The sequence below is a fragment of the Polistes dominula genome, unplaced genomic scaffold (assembly GCF_049000335.1).
Source record: "Polistes dominula isolate Pdom_NZ unplaced genomic scaffold, Pdom_raw_medaka contig_17, whole genome shotgun sequence".
Taxonomy (NCBI): Eukaryota; Metazoa; Arthropoda; class Insecta; order Hymenoptera; family Vespidae; genus Polistes; species Polistes dominula.
Window position 1 is genome coordinate 2,195,770 of NW_028301049.1, and position 26,368 is coordinate 2,222,137.

The following is a 26,368-nucleotide window of genomic DNA, read 5'->3' on the forward strand; positions in this document are numbered from 1 at the left end:
AAGCACTAAAGTTTTAAGGTGTTTTTTTATACTACTGTTTTTGCAATAAAAAATTAATTAAAATGAAAAAATAAAAATTCATTTATATAGTTTAAGACTCAATTTAACAAACCCAACAACTTTTAGATCGATATCATTTATAGTTTTCTTGGAAAAATTCGCGAAAATAGCCTTTTTTTTAGGTGCTCAGAGTAGAAGGTCCCCTTAAGTGTGAATCAATGATTTTTGTTGTTGTTTTTTTTATTTTTTATTTTTAAACTTTTAACAAGGTAGGAAAATAATTTACAAAACTATTTTTGTCCGATTTATAAATAAATTCTGACGTGTAATCGATCATTCATAATTGTAGAATATAAATATTAAAAGTATGTATGTATGTATGTATGAATATTTTCAATTGAAATATTATTAATCATTATTATTTCATTGTTAATGATATTCAAGTAGATCGGATATTTTTGTGTATAAATTGAATAATAATTAAAAGGGATAACAAATAAAGAAATGAACAAGATAAAATCCTTTTCAAATGGTAAGAGAAAGATATAGAATGGATTATAATGGTGGGGATGAGAAGATGTGTTAAAAGAAGGGCCCAATATTGAGTACTTTACATTTGTAAGTATATAAGTAAATGTATAAGTAAATAAGTAAGTAAATGTAAGAAGAAATATAGAATAGAAAAAGAAAGATATAGGAAGGATTAATGGTGGGGATGAGAAGAAGATTTAAAAGAAGGGTCCAATATTGAGTACTTACTTTTGTAAGTATATAAGTAAATGTATAAGTAAATAAGTAAGTAAATGTATGAAACAAGAGATATAGCAGTATAGAAAGGGTTAATAGCAAGTACAAGAAGAAAAAGAAGAAGAGTTAAAAGAAGGGCCCAATATTGATTACTTACTCTCACAAGTATATAACTACACACCTAAATAAATAAGTAACTTAATATAAGAAAAAAAAGTAAGATATATAAATATGTAGATAGAGAAAGAGAGAAAGATAAACCAAACTAACGAAGAGAGAGCGAGGAGAGAAAGAAAGAGAATGAGCTCAACGCAGCTCAGCGCAGCATAGCGCAGCGCAATAGCGATAGGGTGAGCGAGTGAGGGCAGAGAGTAAAAAGTAGTGGTGGTGGTGATGGTGATGGTATATGGTAGTGGGGGGTGATTCGAGTGGGTCCGATGTACGGTGCGCAATGCGTTGTTAAAGAGAGTGGGGGTAACGGCTAAGATAAGTTAGAGGAGTGGGGACGAGGTGAAGCGAGGGGAGAGAGGATGGGGGGTGGCCCGCAGGCCGGCCCGCGGGTTCAGCTCTCCAGTATCCCTCGAGCGATCGTCCTGTCTTTTCTGTGTTGTACTTCTTCTTCTTCTTCACTAAGTATACGGCACCGTGGTTACCCCGTGTGGTGTTGTTATTGTTATTATAATTATTGTTGTTATTTGTTGTTGTTGGTTGTGTTATTTCATCTCACATCTCACATCTCACATCTCTTTTTATAAAAATATATTTCTACTACCGTGTGTTTTTATTCCACCGGCACGGGTGCGGGCAACGTGCGTGCGTGCGTGCGTTCGTTCGCCAATCTCTTCTTCACTGAGAGAGAGAGAGAGAAAGAGAAAGAGAAAGAGAAAGAGAAAGAGAGAAAGAGAAAGAGAAAGAAGAAACAACCCCAGGGAACGTGTAAAAACGAACTACGAGAAATCGACAACGTGTTGGAATACGTGTAACCCATCTCACCCACACAACCCTTTTACATACCCTCCTCATACCACCACCATCACCACCACCACCTCACCTTACCTCTCATCTTTCGTTACGCCTACGTAATCAGAGGGAATACGCGACACGCGCGCACGTGCACATATACACACACCTGTTCTATCCTATCTTCCTGTTTCATTTAGTTTTGCTTTGTTTTTTTGTTTTGAACCAAAAAAAAACCTTTTTTTCTCTTTCTTTTTTCCCCCCTATGGATTTGTGACAATTTTTTATCATTACATTGGTTTTGTTCTTTGTTTTGTTTTTTTTTTTAAATTTATTTTTCTTGAAATTGTCCTACAACCCATTTTGTCCATTATTATATACACACGAAGAAAATTGGAAGAAAAGGGTGATGAAGATTATTAAATGGTGTGTGAACGATTGATTAGTGAACCACGTGGATTGCAAGGTGTATCAATTTCGTTATTACAGTGTCAAAGGGATTAATGAAATGATTGAATGAATATTTTGATTTGATTGAAAACGTTGTTTATTTTTGCCTTTTTGATTGTTCGTGTGTTAAATGATAAACTGTGAAGAGAAATCGTGATAATTTATTCACGTTATCGATTTATGCATCTTTACACCTTAACGAGACGCATATAAAAGTAAGAGAAAGAGAGAAGGGTAAAGGAAAGTGTGTTCAAAACGAAGATGCATGAACGAGGGAAAGGTTTCTACCGTGTTGCAAAAGTGTAGCTTCGTTGTACTGCAATATCATCGTCATCATCATCATCATCATCATCATCATTGTCATCAATATTATCAGTCCTGGATTCAAAAACCGAGCTCACTTCTCTCAGAAAACTTTCTTGATTGAATTCATTCTCTTCTCTTATTTATTATTTATTATATTTTTCGAAAGAAAGATAAAGAGAATAATGATCGATAGGATTGACAAAATCCAAAGATCATCATCTCACTAAAGGATTTGAAATTTACAAAAGATAAAGTGTCTTATAGTGGTTAGTTTTGAAGAAAAAAAAAAAAAAAAGAAAAAAAAATAAAGTTACGTTAAAGTGATGATACAAAAAAGATATCTGTCAAGTGAATAAATAATAATAATAATAATAATAGTATTTATTCGATCATTTTAATAGTTTATCCTATTTTATAGCGCGTTGTGTGAAAATTTGCCAATTGAAAGGAATACGACAAAAATTGCAAGTGAATATTGGTTGAGTGAATTAGACAAAATAAAAATAGAAAATTATACTAATCGTAAATTAATATTATATCGATTTAATGTGATTCGATAAATAGTGTTAACAATTTAAAAGAGAACATCAATGAAATTATTGAAATAAAAATAATAAAACAGGAAGAAGAAGAAGAAGAAGAAGAAAATACTTGTGACTAGCAAAAGGAATATTTAAACAATCAAAAAGTGTATTTAATTTGTTAAAAAGGGTTGATTAAGAAGAAAAAAAAAAGAGTTGAGTTCGTGATCACGGGGAATGGTGATGCGGTAGTCGAGGGATTCCCCAAGGAAAGACATGAGGGCGGCCGCCGCCTACGTCCTATTCCTTGCCCAGCTTATACAGGTAATAAGGGCGTCGCGTGTATCTCCTTAACTTACCTTAACATTACTTTAACGTAACAGTTTCTATCTTGTTACCAACATAAATTTTCTTCCGTATTATGTATACTATCATACGGGTATATATACATATATCTGTATATATCTATATTTATATGTTGAATATTTTAAAAGGAAAGCAACACTAATTAATTATTATCTTTCACGTTTGTTTTGTTTTTTGATGTTTGATAAATGGTTTGATTATTTTTTTAAATTTTATGTTTTAATTCAGTTGGATTTATTGTAAATTTAGTTATTTGTAATATTTTTGATCTTTGGTTTACAAATATTTGGATTATTTTTATAAATTTTATGTTTTAATTCAGTTGGATTTATGGTACATTTAGTTATTTGGAATATTGTTGATCTTTGATTTGCAAATATTTGGATTATTTTTATAAATTTTATATTTTAATTAAATTGGATTTATGGTAAATTTAGTTATTTGGAATATTGATGATCTTTGGTTTACAAATATTTGGATTATTTTTGTAAATTTTATATTTCAATTTGGATCGATGGTAAATTCGATTATTTCAAATATTTTTATTTTTAATATTTGGTTTAAAAATATTGTTTGGTTATTTTTTATAAATTTTATATTTTATAATAATTAATTTGAATCGATGGTAAATTTAATTATTTCAAAGTTATTTTCGTAATTAACCAAAGTCGGCATACGATGATTATTTCTTTGAGTTGGTTAGAACGATTATTATTCTGAGAAGAACGTGGTGTTTATAATGTCGTTTTGAAAGGTACCACTCGTTGAAATTTAAGTGCATACATTTTAAGTTATAAGTATTCGTTCGGTAGAACCTTTTTGAATCATTCAACGATCAATTTTACACCAACTAACATACTCATATCATGTTTTCTTTCACTATTTTTATTTCTCATATTAATATGATTTTATCAATCGATCTGTAATTGTCTGACTTATGTTTGAAACTTTAAAAGTGCACCTTATAATAACGTTGAGTTTATAAACGTTGATGATGAGGTCTTTTAAAGAGCCTTCTTCTTCTTCTTCTTCTTCTTCATACGCACGAATAGTAAAATGATAATCTCTCACTCGTACCAAAATAGCTGACACTTATGTCGATATTAAAAATAGAATACGTTTCGTGCTTGGATGCTTCCTTTACAAAAAAAAAAATAAAAATAAAAAAGAAAAAAAAAACTATTTCTTTATTATTAGAATTTATCTATTCTTCGTTGAAACATTTAATATCGTATTTTTAAATTTATCTTGTAGAAAGAAACACGAATATATGAAATTTTTTTTACGTACAGTTAAAGAAAAGAAATATTAAATATAAATAAATAAATAAATAAAAACGATTGAAATAAAACACGAATATTAATATTAATTGCAAATATTAATTGCGAATTTAGAATCAGAATTAAAATACTGAAAATAAATAACGAAATGATTGAAATAAAACGCGAATATTAATTGGCGAGTTTAGAATCAAAATGAAATATTAAAAATAAATAAAAAATAAATAATAAAGAACGATTAAAATAAAACACGAATATTAATATTAATTGCAAATATTAATTGCGATTGATTTAGAATCAAAATTAAAATATTAAAAATAAATATAGAAATGATTGAAATAAAACGCGAATATTAATTTGCAAGTTTAGAATCAAAATGAAATATTAAAAAAAAATAAATAAAACGATTGAAGTATAACACGAATATTAATATTAATTGCAAATATTAATTGCGAATTTAGAATCACAATTAAAATATTTAAAATAAGTAAAGAAATGATTGAAATAAAATGCGAATATTAATTTGCGAGTTTAGAATCAAAACGAAATATTAAAAATAAATACAAAAATAAATAAATGAAAAAACGATTAAAATAAAACACGAATATTAATATTAATTGCAAATATTAATTGCGAATTTAGAATCACAATTAAAATATTTAAAATAAGTAAAGAAATGATTGAAATAAAATGCGAATATTAATTTGCGAGTTTAGAATCAAAATGAAATATTAAAAATAAATAAATAAAAAATAAATAAAAAAAAACGATTGTGAAATAAAACACGAATATTAATATTAATTGCAAATATTAATTGCGATTGATTTAGAATCAAAATTAAAATATGAAAAATAAATAAAGAAATGATTGAAATAAAACGCGAATATTAATTTGCGAGTTTAGAATCAAAATGAAATATTAAAAATAAATAAATAAATAAATAAATAAAAAACAATTAAAATAAAACGTAATATTAATTACGAATTTAGAATCAATTATAGGAACATTAAAATAAAATGATGATCCATAATAATAATATTACTTATTTATCTACATTAAGTGCGAGAATATTTTAATCGTAATGCGATATAAAGGTGTGTACATATATAATAAACGTCGATATTCATTCGATATATATACGCATATATATATATGCGAAAATGTTCGTGATATCTTGTTATAAATATGCATGAAAATTATATTATCCAATGGGGAAATATAAAATTAACATTTTTTTGTGATTAAAAAGAGAAAGTTGTTGTACTATGATGATATATAAAAAAAAAAATAAATAAATAAATAAAAAAAAAGAAGAAGATGAAGGAAAAAAAATAGTAATAATAATAATAAATAAATAAATAAATAATCGTCATAAAGTATTATTGGAAACTTAGTTTAGCGACGAACATAAACGTGCGAAATTTACTAACACACATACACGTATGTATACGTTTTAACATCGAGACTCGTAAACACCTACTTATGCGAATGGTAGAAGCTCATCTTGAAAAAGTATTCCCTCGGTTGCAACGAATGCTTTTATCTCATACATACACATATACACACATATTTATATTTACATACTTACTATTACATTTAAATAGAAAACTAGAAACGCAGGTTTGAAAGCACGGTTCTTCTCACAGTATCGTTGATCGTTAGCTTATGACACGAGCATCGTAATTAATAATTATCGAGAATATCTCTTGTCACATATATTAAATAAAAAAAAAAAAAAGAGAAAAAGAATAAAAGATGAAATAAAAGAAGAAAAAGAAAATCTCAAACTAACGTTATATTCCAAGGAAAAGTATGTGAAAATTCAATAATTTTTGTAAAGATCAAAATATGTGCATCAAAGTTTCCTACACACGTTTCTAGTTTTTATTAATTTTTTTTTTTTTTTTTTTTATAAATATGGTATTATAATAAATTAAAAAAAAAATAATAAAATATAATATCACATAAAAATTATATTCGAAGAAAAAGTATTGAAAATTTAATTTGTTTTTTAAAATATATGCATCAAAGTTTCTCTTACACGGTTTTATTTTTAATATTTTTTTTTTTTAATAATTAAAATATTATAATAAATTAAAAAAAAAAAAAAATAAAATAAAATATGCATCAAAGTTTCGTACAAAGTTTTATTTTTAATTTTTTTTTTATAATTATAATATATTAAATTAAAAAAAAAAAAATAACACTAAAATTATATTCCAATTTTTTTTTTAAATATATGCATCAAAGTTTCCAACAAGGTTTTATTTTTAATTTTTTTCGTTTGATAATTATAATATAATAAATTAAAAAAAACATAAAATATAATATCAAACTAAAATTATATTTTAAACAAAAGTATGTGAAAATTAAATAATTTTTTCAAAGACCAAAATGTGTGCATCAAAGTTTCCTATACTCGTTTCTATTTTTAATTTTTATTTAAATAATTATGGTATTATCATAAATTTGTATAATTAATATTACAAAAATTATATCCTAAAAATAATAATTTCAATCAATCAAATAAACGTAGCTATAAAAGGTTCGATAAACGTGCATATAATTTTTCTTCAACATAATATAATTTCCTTATACGTTTCATTTTAAATAATAATTACGACATTACAATGAATTCATATAATCAATCGTAATCCAATTATGATTATGCGAACGTGTTTAACATAAGTGCTTTTTTTTAGACACGACAAAGAGTAAAAAAGAAAGAAGAAGAAGAAGAAGAAAAAAGAAATGAAAACAAAGTGTAGGGTGGGAAATTGAATGATCATTTATTGATCACATATATTACAGCAAATCAGCGCGTTAAACTACTTTAAAGTGGAGCGATTAGATAAATACGGGGACGATTAGGGTGTATGAATCATTGCTAGAGTACGATTTATTGAATTACCTTTTCTTCTTAAGCATTAAAACACTTTCGGCAGGCACACTGGTATAACGCCTTCGACAAACTACTCCTGAAATGAACGAACAAGTTACGTTATGGTTATTTGCCTGACCCCAAACTCTCCATGTGTGTATATGTTTATTTTTGTTCTATTTAATTTATGGAATTAATACTTAAATATACTTTTCTCTTCTATTTATATAATTAAATTACAAGGTGGTGGTTTTGTATTTTTATTCATACGTCAAATAAATATTAACTTGTATGTTAATATTAATATACGTGTTATATAAATTACATTTATGTAACATTGGAAATAGATTTTTAAAACTTTAGTTATATATATATATATATGATGGTTATTATAATAAATTTATTATTAAAATTATAAAAATAAATATTAAATAATTTTTATATATTTGAAAACTGATTTTTAGACCTTTGCTAAATATGATGGTTATTATAATAATTTTTTTTTTTTAATATAAATATATATAAATAAAATTTATGTAACTTTGGAAAAATAGATTTTTAAAACTTTAGTTATGATGGTTATTATAATAAATTTATTATTAAAATTATAAAAATATATATTAAATAATTTTTATAAATTTAAAAATAGATTTTTAGACCTTTGCTAAATATGATGGTTATTATAATAATTTTTTGTTTAAATTATAAATATATATAAATAAAATTTATGTAATTTTGGAAAAATAGATTTTTAAAACTTTAGTTAAATATATATTTATATATGATGGTTATTATAATAAATTAAATATTAAAATTATAAAAATAAATATTAAATAATTTTTATAAATTTAAAAATAGATTTTTAGACCTTTGCTAAATATGATGGTTATTATAATAATTTTTTGTTTAAATTATAAATATATATAAATAAAATTTATGTAACTTTGGAAAAAGAGATTTTTAAAACTTTAGTTATGATGGTTATTATAATAAATTTAATAATAAAATTATAAAAATATATATTAAATAATTTTTGTATATTTGAAAATAGATTTTTAGACCTTTGCTAAATATGATGGTTATTATAATAATTTTTTTTTTAAATTATAAATATATATAAATAAAATTTATGTAACTTTGGAAAAATAGATTTTTAAAACTTTAGTTATGATGGTTATTATAATAAATTTAATAATACAATTATAAAAATATATATTAAATAATTTTTATAAATTTAAAAATAGATTTTTAGACCTTTGCTAAATATGATGGTTATTATAATAATTTTTTTTTAAACTATAAATATATATAAATAAAATTTATGTAACTTTGGAAAAAAATAGATTTTTAAACCTTTAATTAAACATATATATATAATGGTTATTATAATAAATATATAATAAAATCAAATAAATTACATAATTTGGGATTCACATCGAACTGATCTAAAATTCGATACGTTTTTTTTTCTCTTTTGCATCTTGAAAAAAAAAGTAAATAAAAATCGTGATACTAATTTTCTTCTGCAAATAGTATATACCTATATATATATATATATATATATATATATATATATATATATACATATATATAATACTATGTATAGTAATCACGTATTTATATACCAAGGCAACCTTTCCTATGTTGCCAACGATGCGCTTGCATAACAGCCGTTCACCTGCCAAATGTCGTGTAAAAGTTTAACGTTCAACTCACCCCCTCTTACACCCCCTCTCTCTCTCTCTCTCTTTCTCTCTCTTCTAGATCCCCTACTCTTCAGTTTAGTTGAAATCACGGCCTCTTTTTAATGCTGTACCATTGCAAATGAAATTCGTTATGTTTTAAATCGTACGAATCCGTGTGTTTTCATTTTAATCGATTATTCATTATCATTCTTCCTTTTCCTACGTTTCTCTTAATTTATTATACAGTATTACATTGAGTATATCGTGTTATACACGTCAATGTAAATTAAATTTTGCACGTTTTAATGTTTATAACGAAATGACATTTAATAAGAAACTCGTTTTTAAACTCGTCGAATTTTTGAATACAAAAATTGATAACTGATGTTTTATTTTTCTATTCAATATTATTATTATTATTATTATTATAAACGAGTGTTCAAATATTTGATTAATGTTCTAATAAATTAAAACACTTATTGTGACTGAAAAAAAAAACAAAAAAATAAATTAGATCATTTAAATTTGAATTGTAAAATAAATTCATTAAAAGTACGACTGAACAAATTTTTATTACACATACATGCAGTCCAGTAGAAACCCGTGTACAATAATAAACGAATAAAAATGTTTCGAAATGGTTCGTTTAAATCTGTAGTAGTAGCAGCTTTTCAAATTATACGGCTACCATTTTCGATATGTATATATTAACGAAGTAATAAAAAGTGATGGTTGGTGGTATAAACGTTTTGTTCGACAAGAAAAAAAAAAAAAAAAAACACCACTGATCCTTTTCAACATTTTTATTACACTTATATCGCGTATAATAAATTATATTGATCCTGTAAAATCGTATAACGTCAATTAACGAAACCTATATCAGTTGTTAAATAAATTTTTTTTTTTCTAAAAAATATATATATATATATAAATAAATAAAGACGTATGTCATTTGTGAAGAAAATAAAAATTGTTCAAAAAAAAAAAAAAATAGAAAATTTGTAGAACTGTGATACTTGGAATCAACATCTCGTACGAACGTTATAACGGTGATTCTAAAACAACTCCAAGACCATAATTGAAAGAGAACAGAGTAACGCTTAATTACGAGCCTAGGTCGAAATCGTTCAGGGGAACCCTTCGGTAACATACACAGACAGGCACACACACACACACACACACACATACATACAGAAAGAAAGAAAGAAAGACACAGATATTATCCTTTCTCTTCTTCGAAAATCATTTTGTGAGAGATATAACCCAATACATTCCCCCCCCCCACTCATCTTGAATAAACTTCACTCCAAGTTTAACAGAAGCAACTGCAGATTTTCGCAGTTCCTATTATTATTATTATTATTATTATTGACCGGATGCTGAACTGCGTTATATACTGGACCGGTATAAATCCTAGAATACTACTACTACTACTATATAATAGTATTGCATACCATGAAAACATCGATTTTGTCTATACAACCACTAAAGGAGTCTTAAGCAACGGTATTTAATAGAAGGATTTAACTGAGAAAGAAAATCTTATGGAAAGAAAAAAAAATAAGGATTTCTTTGGAAGAATTACATCTTACAAATTATCAACGTTGCTTGCTTGCTTGCTTGCTTGCTGGCTTGCCAACCTTCTTCTTCCTCCTCCTCTTCTTCTTCTTCTTCTTCTTCTTCTTCTTCTTCTTCTTCTTCCTAACATAGTAGGAAGATGAATAACTATGCTGGACTAGACACAACGAAAAATAGAGATAATAGAATAGAATAGAGAGAAAAGAATAATAAAAAGAAAAGAAAAAAAAAGAATAAAAGGAAGAAGAGGAAGAGTGTTGTGTGTGCATGCTAGTTGGCAAGTATATACCCACTATGTATGACCGTACTCTGATGGAGAGAGAACAAGTAGAAGGATGTAAGTACCTTCCTCCTATCCTTGTGCAACCATCAACACAAAAAGAGAAAAATAAAATGAGAGAAAGAGAGAGAGAGAGAGAGAGAGATGAAGAAACATGAAACGCCGTGAGACAGTGCATTCGTCTGACGCGACATTAGCTTAGTTATATACCTAAGTTATATATTACGTATATATATATATATTTTCTAATCTCTTATGTGTGTTGGTGTTGTATATATATATATGTATATGTATTTTGTCAAGGATAAAATTACTTCGTATATTTCCTTCGATAAAATACTTTCAAGATCTTTATTACTTTTGATTATATTTATAGAATTTTGATAATATATCTTGGGTGTATTTGAAAATTGAATTTGATTGTAGTTTTATTAAGAAAATGTGTTATAATATTTGAGGATATTTGTTTAAATAATTAAATTAAATAATTAATATATAAAATATGTTTTAGGGATTTTTATAACTTTGAATATAGAATTTTGATTATATACTTTGTGGATGTATTTTAAAATTGAATTTGATTATAGTTTAATTAAGAAAATGTGTTATAATATTTGAGGATATTTGTTTAAATAATTAAATTAAATAATTAATATATAAAATATGTTTTGAAGATTTTTATAACTTTGAATATAGAATTTTGATAATATATTTTGGGAGTATTTGAAAATTGAATTTGATTATAGTTCAATTAAGAAAATGTGTTATAATATTTGAGGATATTTGTTTAAATAATTAAATTAAATAATTAATATATAAAATATGTTTTGAAGATTTTTATAACTTTGAATATAGAATTTTGATAATATATTTTGGGAGTATTTGAAAATTGAATTTCATTATAGTATAATTAAGATAATGTTTATATAATACAATAAAATGAGGAAAATTTAGCTTCATTCCCCTGATAAGTTGATTATTTCATAAGAATTAACAGATTTAACCCAACTTTTTCTTTTTCTTTTGTTCTAAATTTTTTTTTTTTTTTGTAGTTAACAGTAACACATATATAATGATGCATAAATATATAATTTAACTATTAGAATAATGATCGTTTAAAATAAACTGGTAGGCGCCGAGATTTTTCGATGCATCGAACGTTCGACTCATCTACTTCACCAAAGAAAGAAAAGAAAAGAAAAGAAAAGAAAAGAAAAGAAAAGAAAAGAAAGGAAATAAGAAGAGATGAGTGGAAAGTAGAGAAGAGAAGAGAAGAGAAGAACAGAGGAGAGGAGAGGGGGAGGGGGTCGGGAGGGGGACGAGAGGGTGGAGGGGGAGGGGAGGGTTCGCAGCGGGGTAATTAAGCTGCTCTCCGACGGGAGACGATGAATTATTATTAAAGGCGGCGTAGTTCTACGTTCGTCGGGCCCGATAAAACTTGCCGAAGCGAATCTTCTTCTTATTCTTCTTCTTATTCTTCATCTTCTTCTTCTTCTTCTTCTTCTTCTTCATCTTCTTAGCACTTGCACGTTTGCTCACGCATCTTTTTAGGTTTGCAAGTATGTGTTAGGGTAGTAGCATAAACGAAACGAAAGGAATGGAAAGAAAGAATGAACAAACTTGCTTGCTCTTGCTGAATCTTTCGAATATGTGATATATATATATATGTATGTATATGTATGTATATGTGCACCACAGGAGAGAGATCGATCTCCTCGTCTGCCATAACGGGGGTTTACGATAATTGCGGGAAGAAGCGAGAGAAGCACCACCGAAGCTGATTTTTTCTCTTTTTTTTTTTTCTTTTTTCTTTTTTCTTATCTTTTTCCACCTTAATAATATCTACCTCTCTACTTTAACTTTTTCAACTCAATTTTTATTTTATTTTTTGTTTTGTTTTGTTAAAAGAATATTTTTGGTTATTTGCAAGAATATATTTCTTTTGAAAAATTCAATGATCTCGTATGTGTTAAAAATTAGTGCATCTTTAAAGTGCAAGTGTATCTTAATAGATCGTAAAATCAATTCTAATTAATTATTGGTAGTATTATTATATGGTAAAAGATTTTTATGTATTTTAAATATATGTAAAAAAAAATTTTTTTGTGTTATATAAATAATTGATTGGTTTTGTTCTTTTTTTTATAAAATTAATTATGAAAATATTTTAAAATGCACCAATCTTTAATACACTTTAAATAGAACGTCAAACGAATACTAATTAATTATTAATAATATTATTACACAATCATATTTTAACATATTATCTCTATTCCGAATAAATATAATAAATATTAAGATACATATATATATATATATTTATTATATGATATAATTTAGATTAATTTTCATCAATATTTTATTATTCATACTTTTAGAAATTATTTTTCAAAAATTTCATCTCGACTCGTGAATTATTTTTGTTTTTTTTTGTTTTTCTATAGACGAGAGACGCCACCATATCTCCGCCCCCTTTTTTGCATGATTTATCGTCGATAATTGGAACGTATTACTCAAGAACATGTTACCTATCATGTATTTTCCCCATTTACCTAGGAGAAATAATGATTCCAATGTTATTAATAACTATGGTTTTAGATATGCTACTAGTTTGAAGATTATGCATAATACGTGTAACATGTTTTTCTTATACGTGCGAATTTGTTTAATCTTTGTCAATTTATCACACACATACACATACGATAGAATTTTATTTATTTATATAAAATGAAATCAAATGAAATGAAACGAAATCAAATCAAATGAAATGAAATGAAATCAAATGAAATCAAATCAAATCAAATCAAATTGAAATAGAAAATGATTTATCAATGATATAATTGATTATTAACAAACTAAAAAAAAACTAAAAAAAAAAAAAAAAACAATTTAAATTTGTAATGGATATTCTGTAATATTTATGTATAATACGTATATGGTTTTTTTTTTGCGAATATAAGAAACATTAAAAATGAAAAGACGTTGTTAGATCATCTACTATAAGATTAATCACTGAACCGGATGATTAATACGACAATCTCGATCAGAATCAGTAGAAGTTTCTTATATATATATATATATGTAATTCGTTCTTTGACCTTAATTTCGGTATATCACGGATGTTGTAGCCTCTTCTTGTAATTAATTAAAAGACATAAACTCATGTAGAGAGAAAGAGGAATCGACCAAGACAATCTTTCGAATTCGTTACGCTTCCGTTACGGTCATTTATTTTTCTTGTTGTTGTTGTTGTTGTTATTTTTTTCTTCTTCTTTTTCTTATAAAGAATTAATTCATTAATTATTAATTAAGAAAATTGACGAAACAATATTTTTCAAACGAATCAAATGACACAAGTTTCACAAATTTCTCTTAATTTGTATCATTTTTTTTTTTTTTTTAAATGAAAATACGTAGATAAGAATATTTATTTAATTGTTATGTTTTCTTTTTTCTTCTTGCTCTATTTTTATTGTTGTTCTTAATAAATTATATTATTAGTTGGAAACCTTTTCAAACGAATTAACTCTTTGGGGCATGGTGGGATTAAAAATGTCCTACCTTTTTGATACACCATAATGGATAATACGGTGGAATATTTTAAGTCCCAATTCGAAATATTATTGCAATAGCTACACATGCTCATAAGGTTTATATTTCGTTTTATTTACCCTAAACAATTGGTTATTAATTTGATTATTAATGTTTTTACATTATGTAATATCTTTATTAATAAAAAAAAAAATATACGAATTTTTGTTTAATTTAAAACTTAATCAAATTTCTATGCAACATAGGACTATTTTATTATCTGCAATTTTATATTGCAAAGAGTTAAATGACACAAATTTAAGAAAAGTTTATCTTAATTCGTATTCTTCTTTTTTTTTTTTTTTAAATACAAGTACGTTGACAAGAATATTTATGTAACATTGTCGAAGAAAATTGAATATTTAATTGGACTACAAGTAACATAATTTAATAAATGTTTTTATACGAGTTCAATGCATGTATATCGAATATTAAACCAAGTCTTGTTTTTCTTAAAACTGGTACGTACACTCCAGTGCGGTTATACAATCATAATCGTTCGTATGAAAAAAAAAAAATATAAGAAAAATTCATAATATATAATCCCGTGCAAGCGTATACCATAGAATACTTTGGGATTTAGTAAAGCAAAATATGATGGTAGAGTGGTTGTGTAAATTGAGTAGGATAACGATGTTAATTCGCTAAAATCCTTCGGTCTCTTGTATAATCACGTTGACCTCGGTTTTCGAGGCGCCATCGTAATTACCAGAAAAAAAAAAAGAAAAGAAAAGAAAAAACAACGATTCGATCGTAAAAATTCAAATGAATCATTTTCAAAAGAGAAAGGAGAATGAAAATTCGATCAATACTTTAAAGAAAATAATTTGTATAAATGATTAATTACGATTAAAATTGCATTTGTTAAACATTAAAGTAAACTATGTGAAATTATTGAAACAATTAAATTCATAATTTGTATTTTACATGAAAATTATTTGGCTTTTTTTTTTTTTATTATTAGGGTTACGTAGAAAGTATTTCTTGATGAATATTTTTCATATTTAATATATTTTTGTTTTCTCTTCAAAATATGTAAAAACTAATCAGGTGTCCGACAGGTATACTCTGATACAAATTGTATATTCTGAATACAAAAAATGATGAAAAATATAAATAAGTATAAACTTTTCAAGTAATACAATATTACAAAATAAGTGATTATAAAATAATTATTAATAACATTACGATTTATTTAAAAAAAAATTCCTACCATAGCAAATGATAATTTCAACACTAAACATACCATGAGAACTTTTTTTGAAGATGTATCATATGATCAGTTGTGTGTAAAGAAATATAAGTGTATACATGAAGCTCTTGATACGTTTAGTGTTAAAAACCACTGTAAAATCAAGCATTAACTGAAAAAGAAATTGAATAAGAAAAAAATTAAAAAATAAAAAAGAAATATAGGAAAGTGTTGGAACAAAAAGAAATATTGCATATTACCAAGAACACATACATGTATATATATACATATATATATATATATATAACATTTTGAAGAGAAATGAAATCTTTGCGGAATGAGAAACGAGGAAGAAAGATAAAAAGATGAAGAAAGAAAGAAAGAAAGAAAGAAAGAAAGGAAAGGAAAGAGAGTACCTAACAGCAGCTAAAGCAAAAGCAAAGCTGGGCGGGTTAAAGCGAAGCGTTTAACCGACGGTCACGCGAACTACCAATAAAAATCAGCCCCGAGGCATGAACTCGGTGGATGTTCTCGCGAGATAGACAGATAATGTGGTCTCTCTCGTTGTTTCCTTCTATCTTTCCCTCTCTTTCACACTTTTTCAAGTATCTCTTATGGTGGTGATGGTTGTGTAGTGGTAATGCTGATGGTAGTAGTAATCCTATGGGTTCTGTAACGCACAGGTGCAAGCCTCAGGAGTTGTATTCTGCTTCTGTACCCTTCTTCTTCTTCTTCTTCATCTTCTTCATCTTCTTCTTCTGCATCTTCCAACTGCCACTGTTGAATGAAGAAAGAAAGAAAGAAAGAAAGAAAGAAAGAAAGGGAACGAAGGGAAGAAAGTGAAGGGGAAAAGATTTTACGAGTTCGTGGAAGGTGATTGCTTTCGTGGATCCTAGGAGTGTAGTGTGTCTTTCTTTTTTGGTGCTCGTATAATCTGAACCTATCGATTATCTATCGAACCAGTTTTAATTCTTAATTACTACTCGATTATTATACCCTATAGATAATAATCTTTCATTTATCTGTATTTCTTGAGATTTCATTGTTTTTTTTTTTTTTTTTTTCATTTGCAAATAATATTTTTATCAATAATTACTAATCGCTTAGTAAATGATAGATTCATTAGTGTTTCAAAATATATATTAATATTTTTAAAGTTAATTTAAAGTGCATTTTATAATATAATTTTTAATACACAATAAATACACGAATTTTTGATTCACTCTAATAATATTATTAGATATTTATTTTATTTAGTATTATATTATATTATTTAGTATTGTAATAATTTAGTATTGCATTTTATAACAATTTATAACACAATAAATACACGAATTTTTAATTCACCCTAATTTATTATTTTTGTTTTTATTTATTATATATATATATATATATAATTTTTAAATTATATATTTTATATTATATAATTTTTAAAATTTATTATTTTTGATACACCCTATTTATAAGATTTAGCATTGCAATAAAAAGAGAGTTATAAGTTATTTTTCCTACAAAAGTAGATAGTAGTTGTTCTGGTATTTTTATTATTTTTATTATTATTATTTTTATATTATTATATATTACTTTATATATTTATATTTAACATATTTTATTAATTTTTATTTAAATATTTTATTTTATTTATTTTTATATATTTATATTATTATACATTATTATGTATTATATATATTTATTATATTATTTTTATTATTTTTATTCGAAAAGAAAATTGTGATAAAATATTAACGATGAAAGATATAAAATAAGATGAAAAGGTAAAAAAGAAAAAAAAAGAAAAATAAAAAGACACTTGAATAAAAAAAAAAAAAAAAAAAAATAAAGGAGTTTTCGCAGTTTGGTTCATTAGCTGCAAATTAAGCGAACACGTTTCTTCGGACAGGATCCTTTTAGTTTTCTCGTAATAATGAAACGGTAAGAGAGAGAGAGAGAGAGAGAGAAGGAGAGGGGGAGGAAGGGGGTTAAAGTCCTTCGAGCGTAATAAAAGAGAACCAACTGAGAACCAACCGAGAACCAAGAGAGACGGTGACTTCACGGTCGTCGGCAGGTGTGACCGGTGAAACTTTTCGCGTCCATCGATTAGCACTCGCTCCACTTTGAAATGTTCCTCCTCCTCCTCCTCGTCTCCTCTTTTTATCTCACCTTTTTTTTTGTCTTTTTCTTTCTTTTAACTGAGAGAAAGAGAGAAATATAATACCAGGTTTGTAAAAAAAAAACAAAACAAAAAAATGAACGTAAAGAGACTCGAAAATATTGCAAAGTGTTCTTTCTGACCGAAATTCGCTTTCTCAAAATTTGACCGTGCAAAATGTCGTTTAACATATTTTTTTTGTTTGTTTGTTTGATTGGCACCGTAAATATTTGTCGCGAATTATTATATTTAGAAAGCGTAGAATAAATTAAAAGACGATATTGTTTATTTGTTTCTTTTTTTTCTTTTTTAGTTATGCAATTGTTTAAAATTATTATTCCAAAATTGAACATTAACCTAAGACGATTATTTTTTTATCTTATTGCAATAATTTTTTACTTATATGGGTTTTTTTTTCTTCTTCTATTTTTTTTAGATATGTTATTGTTTAAAATTATTATCCTCAAATTTAGACACTAACGTTAAATATATTTTGTATAACGATAATTTATTTATTAAACAAATATATATTGTTTTATATTATATTATAATCGTTTATAATTAAGTAATTTATTTTATTTTAAGTTATAATAATAATAATAAAAAAAAGTAATACGAAACGTGGTATTAGATTAGAAAAATTTGATCTGTTTTTTTTTCCGGTTAAAATTTTCATTCGACTATTTTCGAAGGGAACATGATCGATTTGCTTGGATTAACTTCAATTTATCTTTCTCTATTACTAGAGTTTCTAAATTATCTATGAAGATTATGATTAAAAGTGTACATCTTTTAAATGTTGCTGTACTACCATTTAACGAGTTTAATTTTTATCTTTTACTATTCGTTTTAATTTATTACTGTTACTCTCCTGTCCTAAGACGATCTATATAGTTATGTAAAATAGTAACATATAGTCAGAAATATATATATATATATATATAATATATATAATCGTTTAGAGTGTGGGTACCACTCTGTCACGCGTATTTATACCGAAACATGCAATCGAGAATAATCGTTGTTCTGTAATCTATAGTCAAGTGATTAGAGTAAACCTCATCTTATAAACTACTACTATATTTTCTTTAATACCCTGAAGGTTATTTTAAATCTAACGTGTGTCAAAAAGAAGAAGATCGAATCAACCTCGAGGGGAAATCTTTCGTACGAATCCAATTTTAATTTCATACCTTTTTTTTTTTCAAGTACGATCTTTTTAACCACACGGAAGTATCGTAATCTGAATTAATTAATCTCCTCATGACAAAATATTAAATTTAAGAAAAGAATTAAGAAGATTTTTACTAATGTAATAAAATACTTTTTTTTTTTATATAAAATAAAAAATTATAAAAAATATCAAAAGTACCCAATACAAAATTATAAAAATAATAAAAATATAAAATACAAAATTATAAAAATATCAAAAATATAAAATACCAAAAATATAAAATAAAAATATCAAAAAATATGAAATATACCAATAAATATAAAATACAAAATTATAAAAATATCAAAAATATAAAATACCAAAAATATAAAATAAAAATATCAAAAAATATGAAATATACCAATAAATATAAAATACAAAATTATAAAAATATCAAAAATATAAAATACAAAATTATAAAAATATCAAAAATATAAAATACAAAATTATAAAAATATCAAAAATATAAAATATAAAAATATATAAATATCAAAAATATAAAATACAAAATTATAAAAATATCAAAAATATAAAATACAAAATTATAAAAATATTAAAAATATAAAATTAAAATATAAAAAATAAAAATATATAAATATTAAAAATATAAAATACCAAAAATATAAAATAAAAATATCAATAAATATAAAATATAAAATACCAAAAAATATAAAATACAAAATGATAAAAATATCAAAAATATAAAATATAAAATACAAAATTATAAAAATATCAAAAATATAAAATACCAAAAATATAAAATACCAAAAATATAAAATATAAAATACCAATAAATATAAAATACAAAATATCCAATTAATTGCAAGATCAATTTACAATTCAACGTTCATAGATATTTCTACATAAAATTCTAATTAATTCGACACAAAAAAAAGAACATTCTTATATATAATCCTGTTAATAGAGGTGGATAAATAAAATCATTAATAAACCTTACAATTAATTACTAATATATTTTATATAACGTTGTCAAAACACGTACGCTCACATCGTAGTCTTGTAGAAGAAAGAAAGACGCGAGAGCATCTCATAGCTTAAGCAGGTCACGTGATACTCACACACCCACACACATTTACGTACTCATCAATATTTACGTATTGAACTTGGTTTGAACTTGACGAAATACTAAATAAATTTATCATTTATTCTAACAAAGATTTTCTAATATTTACAACCAATCTAAAGATACAATAAAATCAAAAAAATCAAACCGCAAAAGATATTCGATCCTCGATAAGACCAACATTATTATTGTTCCATCGAATCAAATAAAATTCTAAAAAAAAAATATATATATATATATATATATATAATAATAAAAAAAGTAAGAAGAATCATCAAAAAATCAAGTTAAGTTTTAATCTACGTATAATAGAATAAAAAAAAGAAATTCTAATTGGTTTGGCCAATGAAAGAGATACGAGTGAAGGATGATGGGAAAGAAAGTAAGAAAGAGAGAGAGAGAGTGAGAGGGGGGAAAAGGGAGAGAATTTAGTTGTAGGAGAAGAAAGAAGGTAAAGGATAGTTATTGAGATTTCATCGAAGATTTCTCGTATGCTTATTAGTCAATGGGCCGAAACTAATACCTGAGTCAACCTGGACAACACCTTCACTTCATTTAACCACCCAAGTTAAAAAGAGATAGATGGATAGATATATGTACAATGAATAAGAAAAAAGAAAGATTAAAGTATGGTTTCTCCTAAACACTTCTCGACTCACACCTGTTCCTCTTGTTTCGTACCCCCATCGAACCCCCCCACTATCCCCCTTACAAGTCAGGTAGACCCTACTGGTAGATAGGAAAAGGGGTGGGGGTGGATCAGGTTAAAGAAACTGGATGATCTTCTTCTCTTGCTATATCGTTGATGTTGATGATGTTATTGGTATTGGTTGTTGGTTATATGGTGTTGGTTGCTGATGGTGCAGGGATCAAACATTGATCGAGTTTCAGTTTCGTCGATTCACCTTTACCAGACACACTCTAACAAAAGAGCTTCTTCTTCTTCTTCTTCTTCTTTTTCTTTTTGTTTCTTTTTTCTTTTTTTATGGTTCTCTGCTTCGATATCTTACTACTACCATTATATTCTTTTCTTGTATATATGTATGTGTGTGTGTGTGTGTGTGTGTATATAGTTTTTTTTTTGGAGGTGTTCGTTGGTGGTAAAACGACAAGTTTTCATAGCATGCATCTCTTCCCACGGGATATTCGATACACCCATCGGGCATCGATTATAGTCAAATCTTTCGTCAAAATTTCATTCGATAATTGTTCCACCCCCCCCCCCTCACCCTTCCCCCACCACCCCTATTTTTTTCTTCTGCCAATCTTCCAAAATTTCGCAATATTTTATTTGTTCTTTTGTTTTTTTTTTATTCTTTGTTTTTCTTTCGTTGGAATCCAATTAGGAAAATATGTTAAAGGATTTGGTGTTTTTTTACTATTTTTTTTTTATTTTTTTTTTTTTTTTTATTATAGAACGAATCACGAGATGTTTTAAAATATTTTATTTCTGCGAAAGATTTTCGACGTTTTATATTTTCTTTATTACGTATGTTAATTAAGGCATCGGCAAAAGAGAAAAATATTCTTAGTTAGATAATTAAAAAGATCCGTAGGAGGTATAGAATGAGAAATAAAAAAGTAAAATTATTACGGTAGTATAATAATAGCAACGAAAGTTGACCCATTCGAAATCGCAGATGGATTTTTTTGATTTAAAATTTTTCTAGTCTCGATTCGAAATAAAACTATCCACTGTATATCTACAGATGTGTATATATATATATATATATATGTAAAATAAAAAGAAAAAAAAACAGAATTAAAAGAAAAAGAAATAACATCCCACGCGGAGTTTTTAATTATTTGGGTAATTTGTGGACGATCCAGGGTTCTTTGAGAGATACGGTTGGACAGCCTTGCCGATGGGGCCGAGTGGGTAGCAAATAATATTAAGTATAGGCTTCTCTAACAACCAACCAACCAACCAACCAACCAAGTAAGAAAGAGAAAGAAAGAAAAAATACAAAAAGAGAGAGAGAGAGAGAGTTAGCTCGAAGGTTGTGCCCTGTGTTTCACCGTTCACACAGTTACACAATTACACGGTTACGTGTTAGTAGTGTAAGTAAAAAATAAAAACTCCTATAGGAACTCCTATTGAATGTGTGCATGTAATTGTGTGTGTATGTGTGTGTGTGTGTGTGTGTGTGTGTTGTTGGGTTATGCGTTTTCGCGAGAATGACCGTGGCGCGGTCTTTTAACACACGCGAAGAAGAAGAAGAAGAAGAAGAAGAAGACTGTGCGCAAATCTTCTTTAGGCATAAAATTAAATGGTATTCGGCAGGTCTATTCGAGTTCGGGGCCCAGGTAGCGGCCACCGGTAATTACTACCTTAGAAACTTAGGCTCGAAAGATGAAACGAAAGGTCCGAAAACATATTTTTGTCTTTCTCTTTTTCCTTTTTTTCTAAGAGCAAAATAATCCCGTCGAGTTAAAGTTCTTCTTCCTTTCTTCCTTTACCTTTACCTTTACCTTTAACTTGATCTTTTCATTTTTATTACATATTTTTATTTTTTTCTTTTTTTTTTTCTTTTTTATTTTGTTATATATATTTTTTTTTTGTTATTTCATCCTGCGTTCCCTTTCTTTTCTAATTTTTTACATTTTTCTTTTCGTTTGAAACAATTTACTGTTTAAAACAAAAATTAACTTTCTTTTAGTGAGACTGAATGGTTGAACAAAATTGTTTATAAAATTGCTTAACTAAAATGGCACACATTTTTTTTTTTGGTTTAATTTAATCTTCTGCTTTTTTTTTTCTTCTTCCACTTCTAATATCTTTTATTATATTTTCCATTTTACTATTTTCATTATAAATTTCTTTTGGTTCAATCTAAAATATAAAATAAATGTTGATGCCACGCTAAAAGAAAATCTCATAACGAGACCCTTTAAAAAAAAAATCCTTGATATGTTGACAAAATTTTGATGCGACCCTTTAAAACAAAATCTCCCACGATGAAATCCTCCAAAAAAAAAAAACTCTGACGTAACCCTTAAGAAACCCTTACAAAACCTGACGTGCTTCTGAAAACAATCAATTGAAAAACATTAATATTATATTTTAAATTGACCAAAACTTTCTGGGCATTCTATACAATGTCCACGTTGTTTACATTGACCATCACAAATATATTTATTATATTTTTCTGTTTTTTTTTTTTTTTTTTTAATTTTTATTCATAATGATTCATATTATTTAAACTTTTTTGTTTGTTTGTCAAAGATAAGATAGTTTGATGATGTAAAAACATTTTTCCATGAATTCGCAAAATATGAAATTCCCATTTTCTGGTTTTAATCTACTTTAAATTGAGGTGTCAGTTCAGCTTCTGCATCATTAACGTTATACACGTATATTAGACGTGTCGTTGTAACCAACAACGTGGTCATCGTTAAAGATTACAGCTCGGTTAGTTAGAGACTGATTATAACGATGCTTTAATAACAGGTTGTTATTTAATCGTGTAATTACACATACATCCAAAAGGGTTCGTCAGAATGTGTCTTAGGTTAGAAGGAAAAAGGGTGCAACAACTTCTTTCATGTCCTTAACATTTTCTTTGAATTTCTTCCTTTTTTTCTTTCTCTCTCTCTCTTTCTCTCTCTCTCTTTTTATATTCTAATGAGAAAAATGTTCAAATCGAAATATCAGATTTTTGTTGTGAATCCTTGATGAGATAATATCCTTCATGTTCATTTCTTGATTACTAATTACAGTTAGTTAGGATCATTAAAATATGAATTAAACAAATTCTATTGTGTTTCAGATTGATATCTTTGAAATTATCTTTAGAAATTTTTCATAATTATTTTTTCTCATACGTTGTTCTATTGTTTTCGAATAACTGTTATATTTTTGTCAAATATATTGATTGATAAATTGTGAGACACCTTGTACAATTACTCGTAACTATAATTAGGTATGTAAGTACACACCTATAACGCACGTGTGTGTGATGTATATATTTATTCCACCTATTTTCTCTCTTGGTACTCATTTAACGGTGCTAATTAGATCGACGATAACAATCATTGTAGCATGACGACATTTAACTATCGAAGAAACACCCTTTTCATCGTGTTACCTCATATGACTGTATAATTTTAATCCTATTTTATCGTCAATCAAATGAAACGTTATAATTTCAAAACAAACATAATTACATCTAACCCTATTATACTTTAACCTGTTAACTGAGTTTCACGTGTATACTCGTCACAAACAAGTGGCAAAATTATGTGTCATGACATCAAAAAAAATAATTAACCATTGGCTATTTAAATTGTAATATTTTGTTTTATTTTTAGAGTTCATTTTATCCACATAAATGAGGAATTTTAACCTCAAAACTCGTCATAGGTTGATTCTAGCGACACACAGCGGTGATTATTTTCAAAATGGAGCCCTACAGTTAACTGGTTAAAATATCAACGAGTTTTTATCAATTGAAACAAAAAACGAAATAAAACAATCAATAATTCTATAAAAAAAATTATTCTAATTTATCATTTGATGTTTTTTTTTTTTTTTTTTACAAAATTAGATAAAATCGTAAGATTTGAAGATTGGAAGATTAGGAGTTAATCAAATGAAATACAATTTAAAAACAAATATAATTACATTTAATACAATTATACTTTAAAATATCACGATTTCTTTTTTAATCAAACAAAAGAAAAGAAAAGAAAACAATCCTAAAAAAAAAAAATGTTCTAATTTATAGGTCATTTGATGTTTCTTCAGAAAATTAGATAAAATCGTAGATTTAAAGAAGGGGAAAGAGAAGGGTAAAGAAGGAAAAAATGGGAAAAGGAAGAGAACAGTAGTCAGGGTGGACATGGTAGAGTTGTTTCTAAGTATGCACCATGGAAAACAAAATTATTCGTATTATAATCCCGACATAGAAACAACTCGCGGCTTTTATAAAACCTGGAACCTCTGCAACTAGGTATGCCTCGGTGCTTCTTGACTATGCGGAAAGGAAAGCTTATGCCAACAACAACCAACTCGCATCATAGTATTCTCTTTTTTTTTCTTTCTTAAAGAATACAACGACGATGCGCTTCTGCGAGCACACGCATACAAACGTGCATAACGTAAAACGTAAAATGTAGTTAACATAATCAAAAAATATTACGCACGTTTTATAGGTTCAACAAAAAAAAACAAAAAAAAATTACAAATTGGGAAGGTTGAAAAAACAAAAAGGGTAGAAATTATTCAATGAATTTTGATGTATTAATTTTTTCTTAGAATAAAGAATTTGGATTTGTGTTTGATTTTAGGGTTTATGTAAGATCTGCATATTTGTGCTTATGTGTGTTTGTGTGTGTGTGTGTGTGAATTATTGAGAGGAATCAGCAGACCTACGATTGTTATCCAAAGTTAAAGGTGCGGCATTAGGTTTGAATAGAAATGCAATACTAAAGCAAGGTGTCCAACATTTATTAAATCTTGACTCTTGGTATTCGTAAGACTTCAATTATCGTTGGGTGGCAATCGAGATTAGATGTGGGAAAGTTAAGTTAATAGAAATGCTATTGTGGGTTGCTTGCTAGTAAAGTTCATGATAATTGATGTACCTTGTATTATTTTGTATAAAATTTGTTCACTAAATGAATAAAATAACTTTTCTTCCAAATTTTCTTGGTGAATGAAAACGTACAAATTTGAAATAAAAATCAAATATCAGAAAATAATTGTTGAACTCAATCATTAATCAATAATCTCATAATTATCAACCTAATTACTTCGTATTCAACAATTTCTTAGATTTCACATCGAACGAATGCATATCAACACTTTGAACACACTTTCAACGATATTTCTTGAACTATATTTATGAATTATGATCTATTAAGATGATTGATATACGAATATATAATAATTTTAAATACAACAAGAGTGGTAGTTGAAGATAAGAGATTGACGTGGTGTATTCAAGTGAAAGGTGAAAAAAGGGAAGAGAAAGGGAAGATAGGAAGGGAATGAAGGTAAGAAAAGAAAATTTAGAAGTCAATCAGCGTAAATCACATTTAGACAAATTACTTTAAAAGGAACCAAAGGCTAGCTTTTTGGTTT

General features: G+C 26.3%; 1 protein-coding gene across 1 annotated transcript in view; it reads left to right on the forward strand.

Annotated features, from left to right (window-relative positions):
* The first annotated feature begins 1,258 nt into the window (after positions 1-1,258).
* The window catches only part of Ser (protein serrate), a 61,052-nt gene continuing 35,942 nt past the window's right edge, over positions 1,259-26,368 (forward strand). Inside the window, exon 1 of the mRNA XM_015320301.2 lies at positions 1,259-3,308. Within this exon, the coding sequence (XP_015175787.1) occupies positions 3,261-3,308 (48 nt within the window). The 5' untranslated portion in view covers positions 1,259-3,260. The remainder of the gene's footprint in view (positions 3,309-26,368) is intronic.